Below are 17,592 nucleotides of genomic sequence, written 5' to 3'. Positions count from 1 at the left end.
CCCTACCCACCACGAGATCAAAGGCTTTCAGAAGCATGAATAAATGCTACAGTCTCACAGTTGACTGTGATGTGGTTTAGGCCCTTATGATTCCCATCGCCTCAAATGGATTACTGAATGATAATATTCAAAACTTAATGTACTATAACTCATTCACAAATCCACAAAATAGGTTTTTCTGTCGGTATTACTATAACATATACAGACGTCCGATATAATTCTACTATATAGTGAGTGAACTGGCGTATCTGAGGAGTGCGCTGTCATCTCACCGAGTGAACGGCGATTAATTGTTGAGTATTTTACACCGGAAAATGGCGTTATAGTGAAATAAATTAACTTCTCTGCCAAAGGATAATGCGTCTGTAATAAGTAGGGTTTACGTCAAAGGTTTAGAGGGAAACAAAACTGATAAAAGTAATTGCATAGTGCTTTTGCCGTGAAATGCCAACACCAAGTTCGGACGAGTACAACGAGCTGGTACAAACAATGCATCTGGGAAACCGAAAACTGAGGTAAACGAAAATCTTGTAGGAGCTAGATGTCCTCCACACGTATTACACAATGCTGAAAAGGCAGCTGCTGGCTGACGTGTGAGTGTTGATATGGAAACATTTGTAATTAATTTTTCAATTACTTCTCCATGTACATAGTAGGAACGGACCGTTAAGTCCCGGATTATAGTGGAGCGACGCAACAGCGCAAAGCGCAGCTGCACGTTGGGCAGCAGTCGCAGCGTACTTCGCGCCCAGGTTCATTGCATTAATGGTCAGAGTCATTGTGATGTTTCAAAATTAAGCTCAAATGGCTCTAAGCACTATGGGACTTAACATCTGAGATCATCAGTCCCCTAGACTTAGAACAGCTTAAACCTAACTAACCTAACGTCATCACACACATCCACGCCCGAGGCAGGATTCGAACCTGCGACCGTAGCAGCAGCGTGGTTCTGGACTGAAGCACCTAGAACCGCTCGGCCAAAATTAAGTAATCTACTGCAAGAATGTCGGAAAGTTTGCACTGAAAAATAGGTGTCATTATGAATTTGCGTTTGGGTGTGAGTTAGGTCATAAGTTTCTGCGTATGAAATGAAGCTAACATATTGAATTATTCTTTAAACTTTGAAGCATATCGCTATCTATCAGCAATCTCGAGAAAACTGAACGTATGTAAAGCCCTTCGTCTCGAGCTAGCGCGACAGTGAAAGAGCCAGAGTGAAATACTTGTATCATCCTGATATCTTACAAACGCTTTGAGATAGCGAAATGAAATTTTGGCAAATGATAGTACACAAAGGGGAGAATATTTTGCCATATGATTAATAGGCAAAACTTCCATATATAATCGATATTCAAGCTGCCACAAATTTTTCCAATGAAATAACGTCATTTGTAAGGGCAATCGGTAGCTGATGAAACACGAATTGTTACAGATCGCTAGTAACCAGAACAGACAAGGCTCTTGACATTTACGATAGGATTCAGAACCGTTGTAAGTAATGCAAAGTCAACTACCAGAATCTTTTAAGATTGCCTCCAGGAAAACCACATGCGAGTGACGTTTTCTAAATACACTACTGTAAATGATTCATATATCATATAGAACTTTTCAACTGCATTCGGTGATGTTGGCAGAAATTACATTCACCTAACATGCCCAGAAAATTCTGGTACACTATTTTATAGTTATCACAATTTTCATTCATTTATACTATAAGCAGTTGCAGTTCCTCAGGGGACATTCATTATAATCAATGTTGGGAGATATGGGACGGAAAGGGAAGTTGGTAGATTTTATTCTTATAGTGTTTTCCACTAGATGCAAGAAGGTAACTCGACACACCTCCAGACTCTCCACTACTAAATACACTGAAGCGCCAAAGAAACTGGTACAGGCATGCGTATCCAAATACAGAGATATGTAAACAGGCAGAATACGGCGCTGTAGTCGAAAACGGCTATGTAAGACAACTGTCTGTCGCAGTTGTTAGATCGGTTACTGCTGCTACAAGGCAGGTTATCAAGATTTAAGTGAATTTGAATGTGGTTCTATAGTCGGAGCAGAAGCGATGGGACACAGCATCTCCGAGTTAGCGATGAAGTGAGGTTTTCCCCGTACGAACATTTCAAAACTGTACTTTGAATATCAGGAATCCGATAAAACATCAAATCTCCGACATTGCCGTGAAAAGATCCTTCAAGAACGTGACCAATGACGACTGAAGAGAATCGTTCAACGTGACAGATGTGCAACCATTGAGCAAATTGCTGCAAATTTCAATGTTGGGCCATTAACAAGTGTCAACGTGCGAATCATTCAACGAAAAATCATCGATATTGGCTTTCGAAGCCGAAGGCCCACTCGTGTACCCTTGATGACTGCATGACACAAAACTTTACGCTTCGCCTGGGCCAGTCAACATCGACTTGGGACTGCTGATGACTGAAAACATGTTGCCTCGTTTAAAATTGTACCGAGCAGATGGACGTGTACGGGTATGGAGACAACCTCATGAATCCATGGACCCTGCACGTCAGCACGGGACAGTTCAAGCTGGTGGTGGCTCTGTAATAGTGTGGGGCGTGTGCAGTTGGAGTGATAGGGAGCCCTGATACGTCTACATATGACTCACACAGTTGACACATATGTAAGCATCCTGTCTGATCACCTGCATCCGTTCATGACTATTGTGCATCTCAACGGACTTCAGCAACTCCAGCAGGATAATGCGACAGTCCACAGGTCCAGAATTGCTACAGAGTGGTTCCAGGAAGACTCTTCACAGTTTAAACACTTCCGTTGGTCACCAAACTCCCCAGACATGAACATTATTGAGCATATCTCGGATGCCTTGCAACGTGCTGTTCAGAAGAGATCTCCACCCCCTCGTACTCGTACAGATTTATGGACAGCCATGCTGGTTTTATGGTGTCAATTCCCTCAAGCACTACTTCAGACATCAGTCGAGTTCATGTCACGTTGTGTTGCGGCACTTTGCGTGCTCTTTAGGGCCCTACAAGATATTAGGCTGGTGTACCAATTTCTTTGGCTCTTCAGTGTATATCAGTTGGACTGCATTTTGTATTCATTCGAAATTAGGGGCACCTATTATTGAAGTATTTTATCAAATATTACAGTCAATGTGTTTTAGATCCGTGGAAGAAGTACTTCAACAAACGCGTTTCTAGATCACAATATTAACAGAATATGCTTTTGGAATAATAAGCGCTAAGTGGAACATTTTTGGAAGCCAATAGAAATTTCACCAGAATTTGTTGATGATATTGTGAAATATACAGGGTGTCCCACTCAAACCTCCGTGATTTCAAAGACCCAGGGAAAAAAAACAACCCAGTGGATACGACAAAAAAAATGCACCACATTGTAGATCATCTCACAGAATTTATTTATTTATCATCAATACACTTCTACATGTGAACCATTTATAGGACGAAGAATATCGACTCTGTATTGAATTTCTTGCCAAGTTCTTTGTAACATTTCCTCTGTTATTGTTGCAGTCGCCTTAGTGATACAATGTCGCAACATAGGAATATCGTCCACTCTGGTCGCATACACGCGGTCATTCACGAATCCCCACGTGAAGAAATCAAGCGGCGTAATGTTGGGTGAACGTGGTGGCCAGGCAATTGGTCCTCCATGTCTGATCCAACGCTTGGGAAATTTCCTGTCCAGGAACTTGCGAACGCCTGTTGACCAATGCGGCGGAGCTCCATATTGTTGAAAAAAGATGTTGGATTTTAAGTCTTGTATCTAAGGGTACACAAACTGCTCCAACATTTCCAGATACACTGACCCATTCACTGTTTGTTCTGCAAAGAAGAGTGGTCCAACAATCCTGCCGTGCTTTAGCCCACACCAGATGTTTGATTTAGGGCTATCACGAACATGTTTAATGACAACGTACGGTTTTTGTGTGCCACAAATCCGAACATTATGCCTATTGACCCTTCGTGATAGATGAAATGTTGCCTCATCTGAGAATAAATATCTTTCCAGGAAACTGGCATCCATATCAATACGCTGCAGCATATCCACAGCAAAATGTTGTCAGTGTGGTTTGTCGTTCGGCTCCAGATCTTGCAGAATTTGCACTTTGTAAGCATACATAAGAAGACGCTGGTGAACTACACCATGCAATGTTGTTCGAGGTACATGAAGTTGCATAGATACTTAACGAATTGACTTTAGTGGGCTTCTGAGAAACATTTGTCTGATGTCCTCCACAGTCTCTTCTGAAACTCCATTATGTGCACCAACAGAATGTTTCAGAACACTTGAAACATCCCATTAGAAAAATTTATGAGGTACAGTGCTCATAAGCTATGTTCGTCGTCACTATCATTTCTCAATTTACTTTGGAGCTTAGTGTTACGTTTTTCACACGCCATAATTATCACGTATTTCACATGATAACAAGAAAAGCACAATTTGAAGAGCAAAAATAAGAAAACACATTAACATAGCACTGAAAATAATATATAGTTAATTGCAAGCACAGCTGCGAAATACTTGGTGCAAATCTACATGCATGCCACAACTGTTTTACTGTACAACAATGAAAAACTAAAACTACAAATGAAATACTCTCTACAATTATGCTCTAGGAATAAACAACACTAATTACACAAACTACAAGAAAAAATCTGAAGATTCCAGTGAGGTATCCTGGCAGGGTCACCATATGAAACATCCCCATAGAAAAATTTATGAATTTCTGTGCTGGTAAAACCCTTACGTTATTTGATTTTCAAACAGCTGAGCAAAACTAAATGTACTCAGACATTTCGCTCTCTACTTATTCCGATTAACATTAAACTGACACACAATATTTTTAGCGCAACGCAATCTGACTTTCAATAATCCAATAACTACAAAAGAATGGCCCTGACTAACAGTAACCTATACCTGTCATGATTCACTTATCTCACAAAAATCTTTGGTACTCGAACTACTGCAATACAGCGAGCGCCAATACTGCCAGCTAAATAAAAGATTCTAACTACTGAAGGCACTAACTACTGATAGGCATAGTTAGCAAATGAAAGATTTTTATACAGAACAAACAATGTATTTACCTTAATAATGTTCAATAGTCATCATATATATATATATATATATATATATATATATATATATATATATATATATATATTTTCATGATATCCAGTATTACAGATTTACTCTTTCTGGCGGACATACGTCCAGATCGTCCGCTCATAAAATTCTGCCATCCCTCTCCGCACATCCACCCCTGCTGGCGGCTCACCTCCAACTGCGCAACGCTACGCACTGTTCACATCCAACTGCCCAACACTACAATAGCGAATATTCCAACAATGCCAACCAGCCACAGACTGCACAAAGCACAGTCAGTGATTTTCATGCAGAGCGTTACGTGACGTTACCAACATAAAAACCTAAACAGCCTACTTACACACTTCCTGTTGCCAGCATCTTCCTATACCATTCCTTAGTTGTTTTCACATCAGGTGGATCACATTCGTACACACGACGATAATTACTTTTCACAGTAATCGGTGATTTTGTTTCTACAAACCACACTACTGCTTGTGTGCACTGCTGTGGAGTCGCCATTGTCACTTCAGGCTACTATGCTGCACTCTGCGACGATGTGTGGCACTTCTGAAGCGGGAATATAAATTCTTTGAGATGTTGTACAGTGTGATGTATTTTTCATTGTCGTATCTACTGTGGTTCTTCTCTCGTGGGTGCTTGAAATCACGGAGGTTTGAGTGGGACACCCTGTACATGTTCTCCACGGCACTGTCATTGACCTACAAGGATTCCTATGTGTCGATGGGAAACATACAGAAGACATCGAGCATTCTTTGCAAGGCATTTATGGGACAGGAGGAAACTTCAAAGCCGGCCGGGATGGCCGAGCGGTTCTAGGCGCTACAGTCTGGAACCGCGCGACCGCTACGGTCGCAGGTTTGAATCCTGCCTCGGGCAGGGATGTGGGTGATGTCCTTAAGTTAGTTAGGTTTAAGTAGTTCTAAGTTCTAGGGGACTGATGACCTCAGAAGTTGAGTCCCATAGTGCTCAGAGCCATTTTTTCAAACTTCAAAGCAAAATGACGCTGTCCTTATGAGACAGTTTTGAAAACGTTTTTTCTCAGAAAATAATACACTATTTTCATGTGTTTATGAGCTACGCTACTTCAAGTTTATTATCGCCACTCGTCTTAAGACAAAGACAGAACTAAGAGATTGATGAAATGCATTCTATACCTGTAGTTTGTAATTATTCTGCCACCTCATCACAGAACTAGTCCAAAATGAATCAGTTGTGATGAGTGATACTTTTTTCGGTGGTCGCATGAAGGACGCCCAGTAACAACAGCTGCTATCAAATCTTCCGTCGATACCATTTCTTCAACACTACAACAAAAGGAACGCAAGTGCGTTCAGCATTATGACGCTGCTAGTCACAACGACAGCGGGAAGCTGTCGGCGTGGCCCGTCCGCAGCGAGAGTCCTCACTCGAAAGGTCAGATACAAACACGTCTGATTCGCTCAGTGCCGCTCTGCTCCGCGCATTCCTGCTAGGAGCGTCACTGTCATGACACGCGATGAGGAATAATGCTTTGTTTCGCCATCGCTGCTTTGCTCCTCTCGCCGCACTGCCCTGCTCGTGCCACGCCGCTCCATTATAACCGCAGCTTGAAGAACTTTGTGTATTTGACGTACAAAAACAAAGTAGTTATCTTTCTTTGCTGCAGTAGAAAGAGAGAGAGAGAGAGAGAGAGAGAGAGAGAGAATGAGAGTAGGTCTACTGAAATGCTCTTAAGTCATTCCTCCTCTCAGAAGGATTCGCACCCAAAATTTTGATTACTCTTCTTCAGAATCAGCTAACTGAGCCATATTTATGGTTTTTGCCCAGTCTGATGAGTGTATGTCAGGCACAAAAACTTAAAATCGTGAAGACAGATACCAGTATTACAGAAGAAGCGGCGATTTTGGTAGCTGTTGTCGGAGAGAGAGCACAGTGTGAAGAGGAAAAGATTATACCTCTCAAAGCGGCATCTGTCCAGCAGAAAATGGAGGTTGAATCAGTCAGTGGATTTCAGATACTTAATTCTCATATTGAGAAGTTTTACGAAACATTTGTAGATTAGTTAAACATATGGTCAACAAACTTGAAGGAATTTTCCATTTTAAAATGGATGTTGCTTTACTCTGAGCCTGTTTGGAATGAAGTAACAGGGACAGTAATAATTCTGTTCGATGAAGCCTCTGCCAGGCACTTAAATGTGATTTGCAGAGTATCCATGCAGATGTAGATAGATGCAAGATATCGATATAGGATTTTCAGTGCACAATAGTGCAGTGTTTTATTAGTTTTACTTCCTCAACCAGTTAACTCTATCACAACTCAGCAAGAATAACTGAACTAGTAAATCGTGTCAGGAGACATGGACCAATTTCCTTGAACAGTGTGAACAAGTAGGGAATACACACAATAATTTAAATCCGTGGAAATTAGTCTTTACTCTTCCTGGTCACATTCTTAACGTGGGAAGAGTTTTTTCTCTCACGAGCATCCAGTGGACTGAGGAACGAAATAGCTTACAAATATCAACAGATGAGGCAAGCGTAACATGTGTTTTTAATTATGGTTCAAATGGTTCAAATGGCTCTGAGCACTATGGGACTCAACTGCTGATGTCATTAGTCCCCTCGAACTTAGAACTAGTTAAACCTAACTAACCTAAGCACATCACAAACATCCATGCCCGAGGCAGGTTTCGAACCTGCGACCGTAGCGGTCTTGCGGTTCCAGACTGCAGCGCCTTTAACCGCACGGCCACTTCGGCCGGCTTTTAATTATGAAATGAGCTGGTGTGACCTGTATCATTACGTCGTTCATCGGCAGGATCTTCCCTCTAAAGTTCAGAAATCTAAAAAAAGTACCAAATGGGGAAGGGAACAGAATATTTAAAATGGAATTTTGTTAGTTGTATGCGACCAAAACTCTGCATGTCAGCATATTGTTATATTTAATTTTGTGTCCTATAATGCAAAGATGATAAAAAAATGTAACTGAGTGATTTATTATGTTGTCACCGACACTGTTATTATAATGTTCTTACCTCGGTTTTATTAAACTAATTATAAGTAATATTAAGTGTGATTTATTTCTTTTACTAAATCAGGTGCACGAATATTTCGGTATTTCATGCGATAGAATGCGGGCCCAATTGAGTTAGGTAAAGTAGTCGTCAATACACTGAGTCAAATGAGAGCCTTCGCCGAGCGGTTTAAGGCGCTTCAGTCCGGAACCACGTGGCTGCTACGGTCGCAGGTTCGAATCCTGCCTGGGGCATGGATGTCTGTGACGTCTTTATGTTAGTTAGGTTTTGGTAGTTCTAAGTCTAGGGGACTGATGACCTCAGATGCTCAGTCCCATAGAGCTTAGAGCCATTTGACTATTTTTCGAGAGCTTTCGGACTAGTGCATGTCAGGCAGTGTTTCGGCTCTAGAGCTGACTTGTCTGATGTACTGCGAATCGCCAGCTACTCGCATTACAATGACGAACGAACTTGTAGTAGAATGATCACAAGCCGGGTCTATCGTGTTAGCGGATCCACTAATACAATGACGTGACGGAAGTCATGGGATAGCGATAACCACATCGACAGATGGTCGTAGTATAGCATACACAAGGTATAAAAGGGCAGTGCGTTGGTGGAGCTGTCACCTGTGCTCATGTGATCCATGTGAAAAGGTTTTCGACGTTATTATGGTCGCATGGAGGGAACTCACAGATTTTGAACTCGGAGTGGGAGTTTGAATTACACGCATGGGATATTTCATTTCGGAAATCCTTAGTGACTATTTCAGGTAGAATGATTCTTGCTGGTGTTTTATTAAAGTTAGGTGGTTATGGTATTTTTCGTGTTATGAAGGTTATTTCTTATTTGGGTTTAAAGTTTAATTATTTTTGATTGTCTTTGGGTTTATCTGGTGTTCCGGGATCCATAATGTCAAGACAGTACCGAGAATACCAAATGTAGGGACTACCTCTCGCCAGACCTTCACTCTACGACCGAGAGCAGAGGCGTTTGCGTTGAATTGTCAGTGCTAACAGAGAAGTAGTACTACGTAAAATAACCGCAGAAATCGATGTGTGGCGTACGAAGAACGTATCCGTTACGACAGTCCAGCGAAATTTGGCGCTAATGAGCTATGGCAGCGGACGACGGACGCGGGTGCTTTTGTTAACAGCACCGCATTACCTGCAGCGCCTTCCCTAGGCTCATGACCATATCCGTTGGACCCGTGACGACTGGAAAACTGTGACCTGGTCAGTTGAGTCCTGATTGCATTTCGTAAGAACTGATGGCATGTTTCTAGTGTGGCGCAGATGCCATGAAGCCATGAACTCAATTGTCAACAAAGAACTGTGCAAGCTAATGGGAAGCGCTTGTTTACATGGATTATTCGTTAGAAATGGTTTCGTTCGGATACTTGGAGACCATTTGCAGCCATCATGGACTTCATGTTCCCAAACAACAATGGCATTTTTATGAGTGACAATGCGCCACGTCACCGGGCCACAAACGTTCGCAGTTGATTTGAAGAACATTCTGGACATTTCGAGCAAATGGTTTGGATACCCACATCGCCTAACATGAATCCCATCGAGCGTTTGTGGAACGTAATCCTGAAGTGCGTTCATGCACAAAACCCTGCATCGGTAACACTTCCTCAATTATGGACGTCTGTAGGGGCAGCATAGCTCCTTATTTCTGCAGAAGACTACCAACGAATTACCAACGACCTATGGCTTTTGCCACGTCCGTGAATGAAAAACGGTAGAAGACAAGCTGACAGTTATTGTACCATTGCATACACTGTTCTCACTATAATACCTGCTGTACAAATGCAAATCACGGGCACGTGATGCAACATTTTTCATATATTTCTGAATAGGCCAATAGGTCAATGTAAACTAAACTCCGACCGAACAGGCCTTAAAGCCACAATGGTAGCGACCGACCGCCGTGTCATCCTCAGCCCACAGGCGTTACTGGATGTAGATATGGAGAGGCATGTAGTGAGCACACCGCTCTTCCAGCTGTTGTCAGTTTCTATGACTGGAGCTTCTATTCTCTTATCAAGTAGCCCCTCAATTGAGCTCGCAAGGGCTGAGCGCTTCCGCTTGCCAACAGCCCTCCACAGACCGGACGCCCACCCATCCAAGTCCGACAGCATTCGGTGATCTGACGGAAACCAGTGATACCATTGCGGCAAGACCGATGGCATAGGAGAGTATAGTCAACTGATAATAATTTTTACTATTTATGCGTCTTGGACCCAAGCCCTCCCTTAAGCGAAAACATGACAGCTTGTGTATTTTTCTAAGTAATTAAAAGTGGGTAACAATTTGGCTTTGAATCCGATCAATTGCTTTCACGGGTAATGCTTCAAGCGATTATGATGTCCAGATCTGCCTCAGGATCGCAGCTACGATACGAGTATGATCTTTCTCCTACTATCCAAACTTCACATAATCTTTCCTGTATACCATGACGGACTAGCACTCCTGTAAAACAGGATGTTGTGGAGAATCGCGTTTACTATTCTAGTATGGTGGATAGATTTAACCTGCCAGGATGTTTCAAGACAGAGCACACTCCTCTGCAGATTTAAAGACGATAGAAACAAATTATAGCCTGCTGTTTCACAGGCCTTCCTTCCAGGGCTGCTGGTCCTGCAAGACATTCTGTGAAGATTGAAAATTAGAACAGTGCTACTGGCTGAATCCCATCTTTGGAGGATGATCATGAGTCACTATCAGACAGATCCGTCGGTAAGAGGATTGTCTGCAAAAGGCCGGAGTTCCGGTATTACCCAGTATTTAAATCGTTCAGGTAGTTTCACAATAGCATACTCCCAGCTGCACATTGAAAAATTCATTCATTATATGAGCGTGTGCCTACGCAGCAGAAGTAAATTTCACCTCAGTGCGGCTGACACCCTAGGAAGCTTTCATCAGAGTCAAAACTCTGTCTCGAAACGGCAAATTTTTTTAAAAAGGAAAATAAACCTCCATGTTTTGTCTTCTGGCCTGAAGCCAAACCTGATTCGCAATTTATCGAATTGCAGTCAATCCCCTTTACTTTGGTGGGAGAAATGTAGTACATAAAACAGGTAGGCTTCAAATACACTCTGTAAGACTCTTTAGAGTTAGTTACCCTTGAGAATAGACGTGACGAGTTGATGGTAGTCAAGAATGCCTTTTAGGCGACAAAGATGCCATTATGAACACGTCACTAAGTGTGAATGAGATCATGTAAGAGGGCTACGATAAGCTGAATGTTCCTTCTGCGATATTGCAGAAAGACTTGGAAGGAATGTAGCCACTGTACATGACTTCTGGCAGCGTTGGTCAAGAGAATGTACGGTCGCAAGAAGACAGGCCTCCTGACGGTCACTTGACATATGGCTCCCGTGCTTCATACTTCATCTGCAGCAGCAATCTGAGCAGCAGTTGTCATCTCAGAGACACAACAAACTTTTATAAATAAGTTACTTCAATGGCAGCTTCAAACCAGATGATTTGTAGTGTACATTACACTGACCGCGAACCATCATCATATGCAACTTCAGTGGTGTCAAGCGAGAGTTCATTGGAGTGCAATTTGTTGTGTTTTCTGATGAAATAGGGTTCTCCCAGTGGTGGCCGTGCGTTGGTTAGGAGGAGGCCGGTCGAGGGCCTGCAACCAGCCTGCCTGCAAATTGACCCACTGTACCTACACCTGGAGTTAGAGACTGGGGTGTGGTTTCGTATGACAGCGGGAGCACTCTCATGGTTATCCCACACGCGTCCTTACTGTTAAATTTTACGTCAGTCTGGTGGTTCGACGTATAGTGTTGCCATTCATGAACAGGTTTCCAGCGGGTGTTTTCCAACATGACAACGTTCTTTCATACACACCTGTTGCAACCCAAGATTCACTACAGAGCGCAGACCTGTTGCCTTAGCCACCTCGATTACCAGATTTTTCTCCAATCAAACACATATTGCACATCATCAGTTGACACGTCCAGCGTCATCCACAACCAGCATTACAGCATTAATCGCACGTGTAGGTGACTGACCCAATTCAACACACATGGAACTCCGTCCAACAAACTGACATCCGGCACCTGTACGGCACAATGCACGCACGTTTACATGCACGAATTCAACATTCTGGCGGTTGCACTGGTTATAAATGTAACAGCATTTCACATTTGCAATGGCTTTTCGCACCCTTACGTTACTTGTGGACTAGCAAGCTCTATCACTTAAATATGTTACCTAGACAAATGTATTCCAGAAATTTCATTGCTCTGTATTAATTATTTTTTTGGTGTTGCGATTCTTTTTACGTCAGTGTATGTCAAGGTCTAAAACTGTATACGTTCGACAGGCCACGGGTCAACGCATCGGCTCCGTGGTGCAGGCTCTGTGCACACTAGCGCTGTCTGTGATGGTGTGCCTGTTCTACGAGTGGCGGCTGGGTATGGTGGCCGTCGCCTTCATGCCTGTCTTGGTGGTGGCTCAGTACTTCGACGACAGGCTGGTGCTCACGGAAGCCAAGAGCAAGCAGAAGTCCATGGAGAAGGCGACTATCGTATGTTCTTTTTATTGTTCTGGTCTTCAGTCACAAGTTTGCTTTGATGCAGATATCAGCGCTATTCTCTGTAGAATGATTGCTGTCTGCAACTAACTGTACGTGTTTACTTTAAAGTGGTTACCTAGGATAAAAGCTCCAGTTCCATGTTGATCCTTCTTTCCGCTTTAGGATTTGACCACTCAATCGATCTCTTGCTGTCGTCAATTTGTGCCGCAAATTTGGTTCCTCCCATATTCGTTCCAATAACTTTTCATCTCTTATCCGATAGATCACCTTATCGTCAATATATCACTTTCGTACAAGGCTACACTACACTCTGACGAATACCTTCTGAAAAGACTTTCTAACACATAAATTTCCGACCGAATGTTAACATACTTCTCTTTTCAGAAAAGAATTCTCTTGCTGTTGATTGTATGCGTTTTCCGATATTTTGACGTCTTAATATGAAAACTTATCCGCTACTTATGTGTACAATTTTCTTTTCTAATTCCCCCATCAGTACTTGATTTGATACGATTAAATTCTATTACTTGCGTTCAGCTTTCGTTAGAACGTTCTTTCAAGATATTACCCATTTGGTTCTACTGACCTCCCAAATCCTTTGCCGTCTCTTCCACAGTTGGAACGTAGTTGGCAAACTTCAAAATTTTTTTATTTGTTCTTCTTGTACTATAATTCCCTCTTGAAGTTTCTCCATTTTTTCTCACCAACTTGCTGAGTCCAAAGTTGCGGGACTGGTTCTACTCATGACATATGAAGGACCTCAGAGCAGTAGCTACGGTGACGGCTTTCACTATCACCGTAAACAGCAGATGCGCATTCGAGTTGTCAGTTGTGAACACGCAGCGTTAAGTAGTGGGCGTGAATCGGTAGAGTGTCAACATTGTTGTGTCACAAACTGCAATGGCTTAACATCTCTAAATCAAGTGTTTAGTTCACCAGAATGTGTCGAAGAAGAGAAAATAGTGTGCTATATTTTTGCCGCCCACCTTGAATTCTGAAGAAAAACATCGACTCTTGGACGCCTAAACGTGGACAATAGTTTTATGGGAGATGAGACTTCGTGTTAAAAATATGAACCTGTCACAAAACGTCAAAGTGCAGAAATTCGCATGAACCGTCAAGGCTTTGGCGAGACAAGCAACATTTAAGCCACATTCAAGCCAATGTGAAGCAAAAGTCGAATAACATCCCAAGGAAGGACTTTTCTGCCAGTTTCACATGGTCGTATGAACGTTCTACGATTGTACTCAAACTCGGAAAAGGAAGCTTAAGTTTAACGACCTGTCGACATCGAGGTCATTAGAGACGGAGCACAAGCTCGGATACTGTCAAGGATCGGCAAGGAAATCGGCGGTGCACTTTCAAAGGACATTTGCCTGATGCTATGTAGAGAAATCATGGGAAAATGAAATATCGATGACGCAGCTTTGAACCGTTGTTCTCCCGAACGCGACTCAAGTTCGAGGTGGCTATGTAGAACAGCTGAAGCATTATAATGACAGCCTTAAGGTCTCTATTTTTGTATTAAGCCACTCTAGAAGCATTTTTGACTGATAGGGTAGATTGAATAAGATAGACAACAGGCTGAAACCCTGTCTTATTTCTTTATCAGCTGCTGCCTCCTTTTCATATACTTCTACTAACTGCAGTCTGATTGCGGTACAAGTTATAAATATGTTTTCACTCCCCATATTTTATCCCTGCTAGATGCAAATTTTCAGTCTCATTTCTATCCAACTTGCAGACGATCCCCGTGTATTATACCCGCTACGTTCAAAATTATTTTCTAAAAGAGAAAGACTATCAAGAATTTACAGATGCTAAAGAGGTGAATTAAATAAACTTAGAAACGAAGTCTCCATAGTGTAAATTGATGTAGTGTCGCTACTGATTATGGGATAATGCAAAACTTTACAATGAGAGGTATTTCAGCACCATTGTTTCACCATATAACAGTTTGTTTATGTGTGAAAACTGTCATTTTCAATAACTGAAGGGCGGCAGAGAGGCCACTGCGAGTCCACCCCTTGGGGGCCAATCTAGATAACTGCTTTAAAAAAAATGAACAAGGACTGTGGTGCTTATTTACGTAGCTATTATGCCCATCTTTTTGTGTAGTAAATTCTATAATCGTAGGGATACAAAGGACCTGCCAAGGACAATCCCACGTCCTGCTCTCTGCTAACCCCTACCGCGCGACATCCTGCTTCTAGGAGGCAATGACTGAGTCGTAGGACACTGACCATCCTTCGAGAAGCTTCAGCGTGATAGAAGAATGCGGCTGTACAACTCCATCGGCATGATCAGCTTCAAACACAAGTATTTATGTCCACCAGGGAGTCATCGCTGGCCAGATCAGCTATGTTATAATGCCCACCCTGTGTCAGACTGTGCCGTGAAGATAACGACTTTCGTATGATGGAGCTCGAACACCGTCACCGGGCCTCGAACTGTGGACTGCTGTCCGACCACCCAGGTTGTCGGCAGCCCTGCGCTCTGCCGTCACCACAGGCTGCTCGCCTTCCCTTATTCAGGGCCTTGAATCGAGCCCTTAACCGCTGGAGCATGATGCAGCTGCCATAGCAGTCCAACATTAAGCTCGAGACACTGGCGTGGCCTTCGGGCACTTGGCCGTCATCTCCGGTGCTACAGCACACGTCGCGGCCGTGTCTGTTAGGGGTTCGGTTACTCAAGACGTTCATAGCGGTCTGATGCTGCGTCAGCGGGTGCTAGCCCAGCGCTGCCGATGACTAGGACGGCGCAACAAGGACAAAACGCCTGGAGACGCTGAAGTTCTAGATATCGAATTTCATGGTCAAGAAGACTGAATGATTGGAAATAATAAGGAGCAAAGGACATTTACACCGAGGTCACCAAAGTCCCGAAATTCCTCCTAATATCGTTTGGGACCTCGTTTTGCCTTGCTTACTACAGCAACTCGACGTGGCATGGTCTCAACAAGTCCTTGGAACTGCCCTACAGAGATGTTGTATCAAGCTACCTATAAAGCCGTCCATAACTGCGGACGTGTTGCCGGTTTAGGATTCTCTGCACGAAGTGACGTCTGCATTATGTCCCATAAATGCTCGATGGGTTTCATGTCAGGTGAATTCAGTGGCCAAATCATTTGCTCGAGTCGTCCAGACCAGTCGGGAACAATGGTGACCAGGTGACATGGCGTATTGTCATCCATAAAAACTCTATCATCGTTTGGGAACGCAAAGTTCATGAATAACTGCAAATGGTCTCCAAGTAAGTGAAAGAACCATTTCCAGTCAATGATCGGTTCATGTGGACCGTTAGATCCAGTATATTCCATGTAAACACAGCTCAGTGCTTTGTTCACAACTTGGGTCCATGGCTTCGTAGGTCCTACGCCACACTCGGACCCTACCATCAGCTAATTTATTTTACTTGTTTTTTTTTTTCTAGTCATCCGTCTTCGGACTAGTTTGATGCGGATTACCACGAATTCCTGTCCTGTGTCAGCTACTTCAACTCAGAGTAGGACCTGCAATCTATGTCCTCAGTTATTTGCTGAATGTTTTACAGTATCGGCCTCCCTCTACAGTTTTTACCTTCTACAGCACCCTCTAGTACCATGGAAGTTATTCCCTGATGTCTTAACAGACGTCCTATCATTCTGTATCTTCTCCTTTCAGTGTTTTCTCCAAATTCCTTCTCTACGATTCTGAGAAGAACCACCTCATTCCTTACCTTATCGGTCCCCCTAGTTATCGATATTCGTCTGCAGCATCGCATTTCAAATAGGGTCTTCTTGTCCTGAAGATAAATTTAAGCACTTTGACTTAAAAGATAAATTTAAAAATTTATTAAGAGACAGTTGATTTCTCGTCAAGCCATGCTCTTGAGCTCCGACTGAATTTTCACATTTTGAGAATACTGCTAAAAAACTGAACGTCACAGATCGCATAAAAAATTGTTTACTTAAAACAACCGGTTTCGACAGATTTTGCTATCAAGTCCTAAAAACCTTTTTCTTATGAAACGCGTTCATTTTACGTTGGACCTCATGCAAATTTGTTATATGGATAAAAATCAGCACATTTATCCTCTGTTCCGGTTTTCTGACAATCCATGTTCCATTACCATACAATTCTGTGCTCCAAACGTACATTCTCAAAAAAATTTTTCCTAAATTTAGTACTATGTTTGATACTAACACACTTATCATGGTCAGGAATGCCCTTTTTTTCCAGTGCTTGTCTTCTTTTGATGTCCTCCTAGCTCCGTCCTGACAGTCTTTTTCTCGCTGTGTTAATTTCTGCGACTTCTTATTACTTTAGTCTTTCCTCGATTTACTCTCAATCCATATTCTGTACTCAGTAGACTGTCCATTTTATTCAGCATATCCTGTAACTCTTCTTCACTTTCACTGATGATAACAATGTTACCAACGAATCTTATCATTGATATCGTTTCACCTTGAATTTTAATTCCACTTTTGATTCTTTCTTTTATTTCTATCATTGCTTCTTCGATGGACAGATTGAACAGTAGGCGTGAGAGGCTGCATCACTGTCTTACACCCTTTCTAATCCGAGCACTTCGTTCTTGGTCGTCCACTTTTATTATTCCGTCTTGGCTCTTGTACACGTTCTGTATTACTCGTCTCATCCTACAGCTTACCCCTATTTTCCTCAGAATATCAACTGTCTTAGAACATTTGACATTGCTGAGCGCTTTTGCAGATCGACAGATCTTATGAACGTGTCGTGATTTTTCTTCAGTCTTTCTTCCTCAAATTTTCATTTGCATTCTTCTGTGTCATATGATTACCATCACCTTGGATGCATGAGCTGTTAAGCTGACTGCGCGATAATTCTCGCTCTTGTCTGCTCTTGCTGTCTTCGGAATCGGGTGGATTATATTTCTCGGAATATCTGATGGTA

General features: G+C 42.5%; 2 protein-coding genes across 2 annotated transcripts in view; both read left to right on the top strand.

Moving 5' to 3' along the window:
• LOC126473837 (ATP-dependent translocase ABCB1-like) overlaps positions 1-17,592 on the top strand; it is a 675,020-nt gene that overhangs the window by 158,989 nt on the left and 498,439 nt on the right. The window lies entirely within an intron of this gene.
• LOC126473838 (ATP-dependent translocase ABCB1-like) overlaps positions 1-17,592 on the top strand; it is a 234,788-nt gene that overhangs the window by 158,826 nt on the left and 58,370 nt on the right. The window contains exon 13 of the mRNA XM_050101165.1: positions 12,467-12,670. Coding sequence (XP_049957122.1) covers positions 12,467-12,670 — 204 coding nt within the window. The remainder of the gene's footprint in view (positions 1-12,466; positions 12,671-17,592) is intronic.

The sequence above is a fragment of the Schistocerca serialis genome, chromosome 4 (assembly GCF_023864345.2).
Source record: "Schistocerca serialis cubense isolate TAMUIC-IGC-003099 chromosome 4, iqSchSeri2.2, whole genome shotgun sequence".
Classification (NCBI taxonomy): domain Eukaryota; kingdom Metazoa; phylum Arthropoda; class Insecta; order Orthoptera; family Acrididae; genus Schistocerca; species Schistocerca serialis.
The sequence above is the reverse complement of the archived record's forward strand: the minus strand, read 5'-3'. Positions and strand labels throughout refer to the sequence as shown.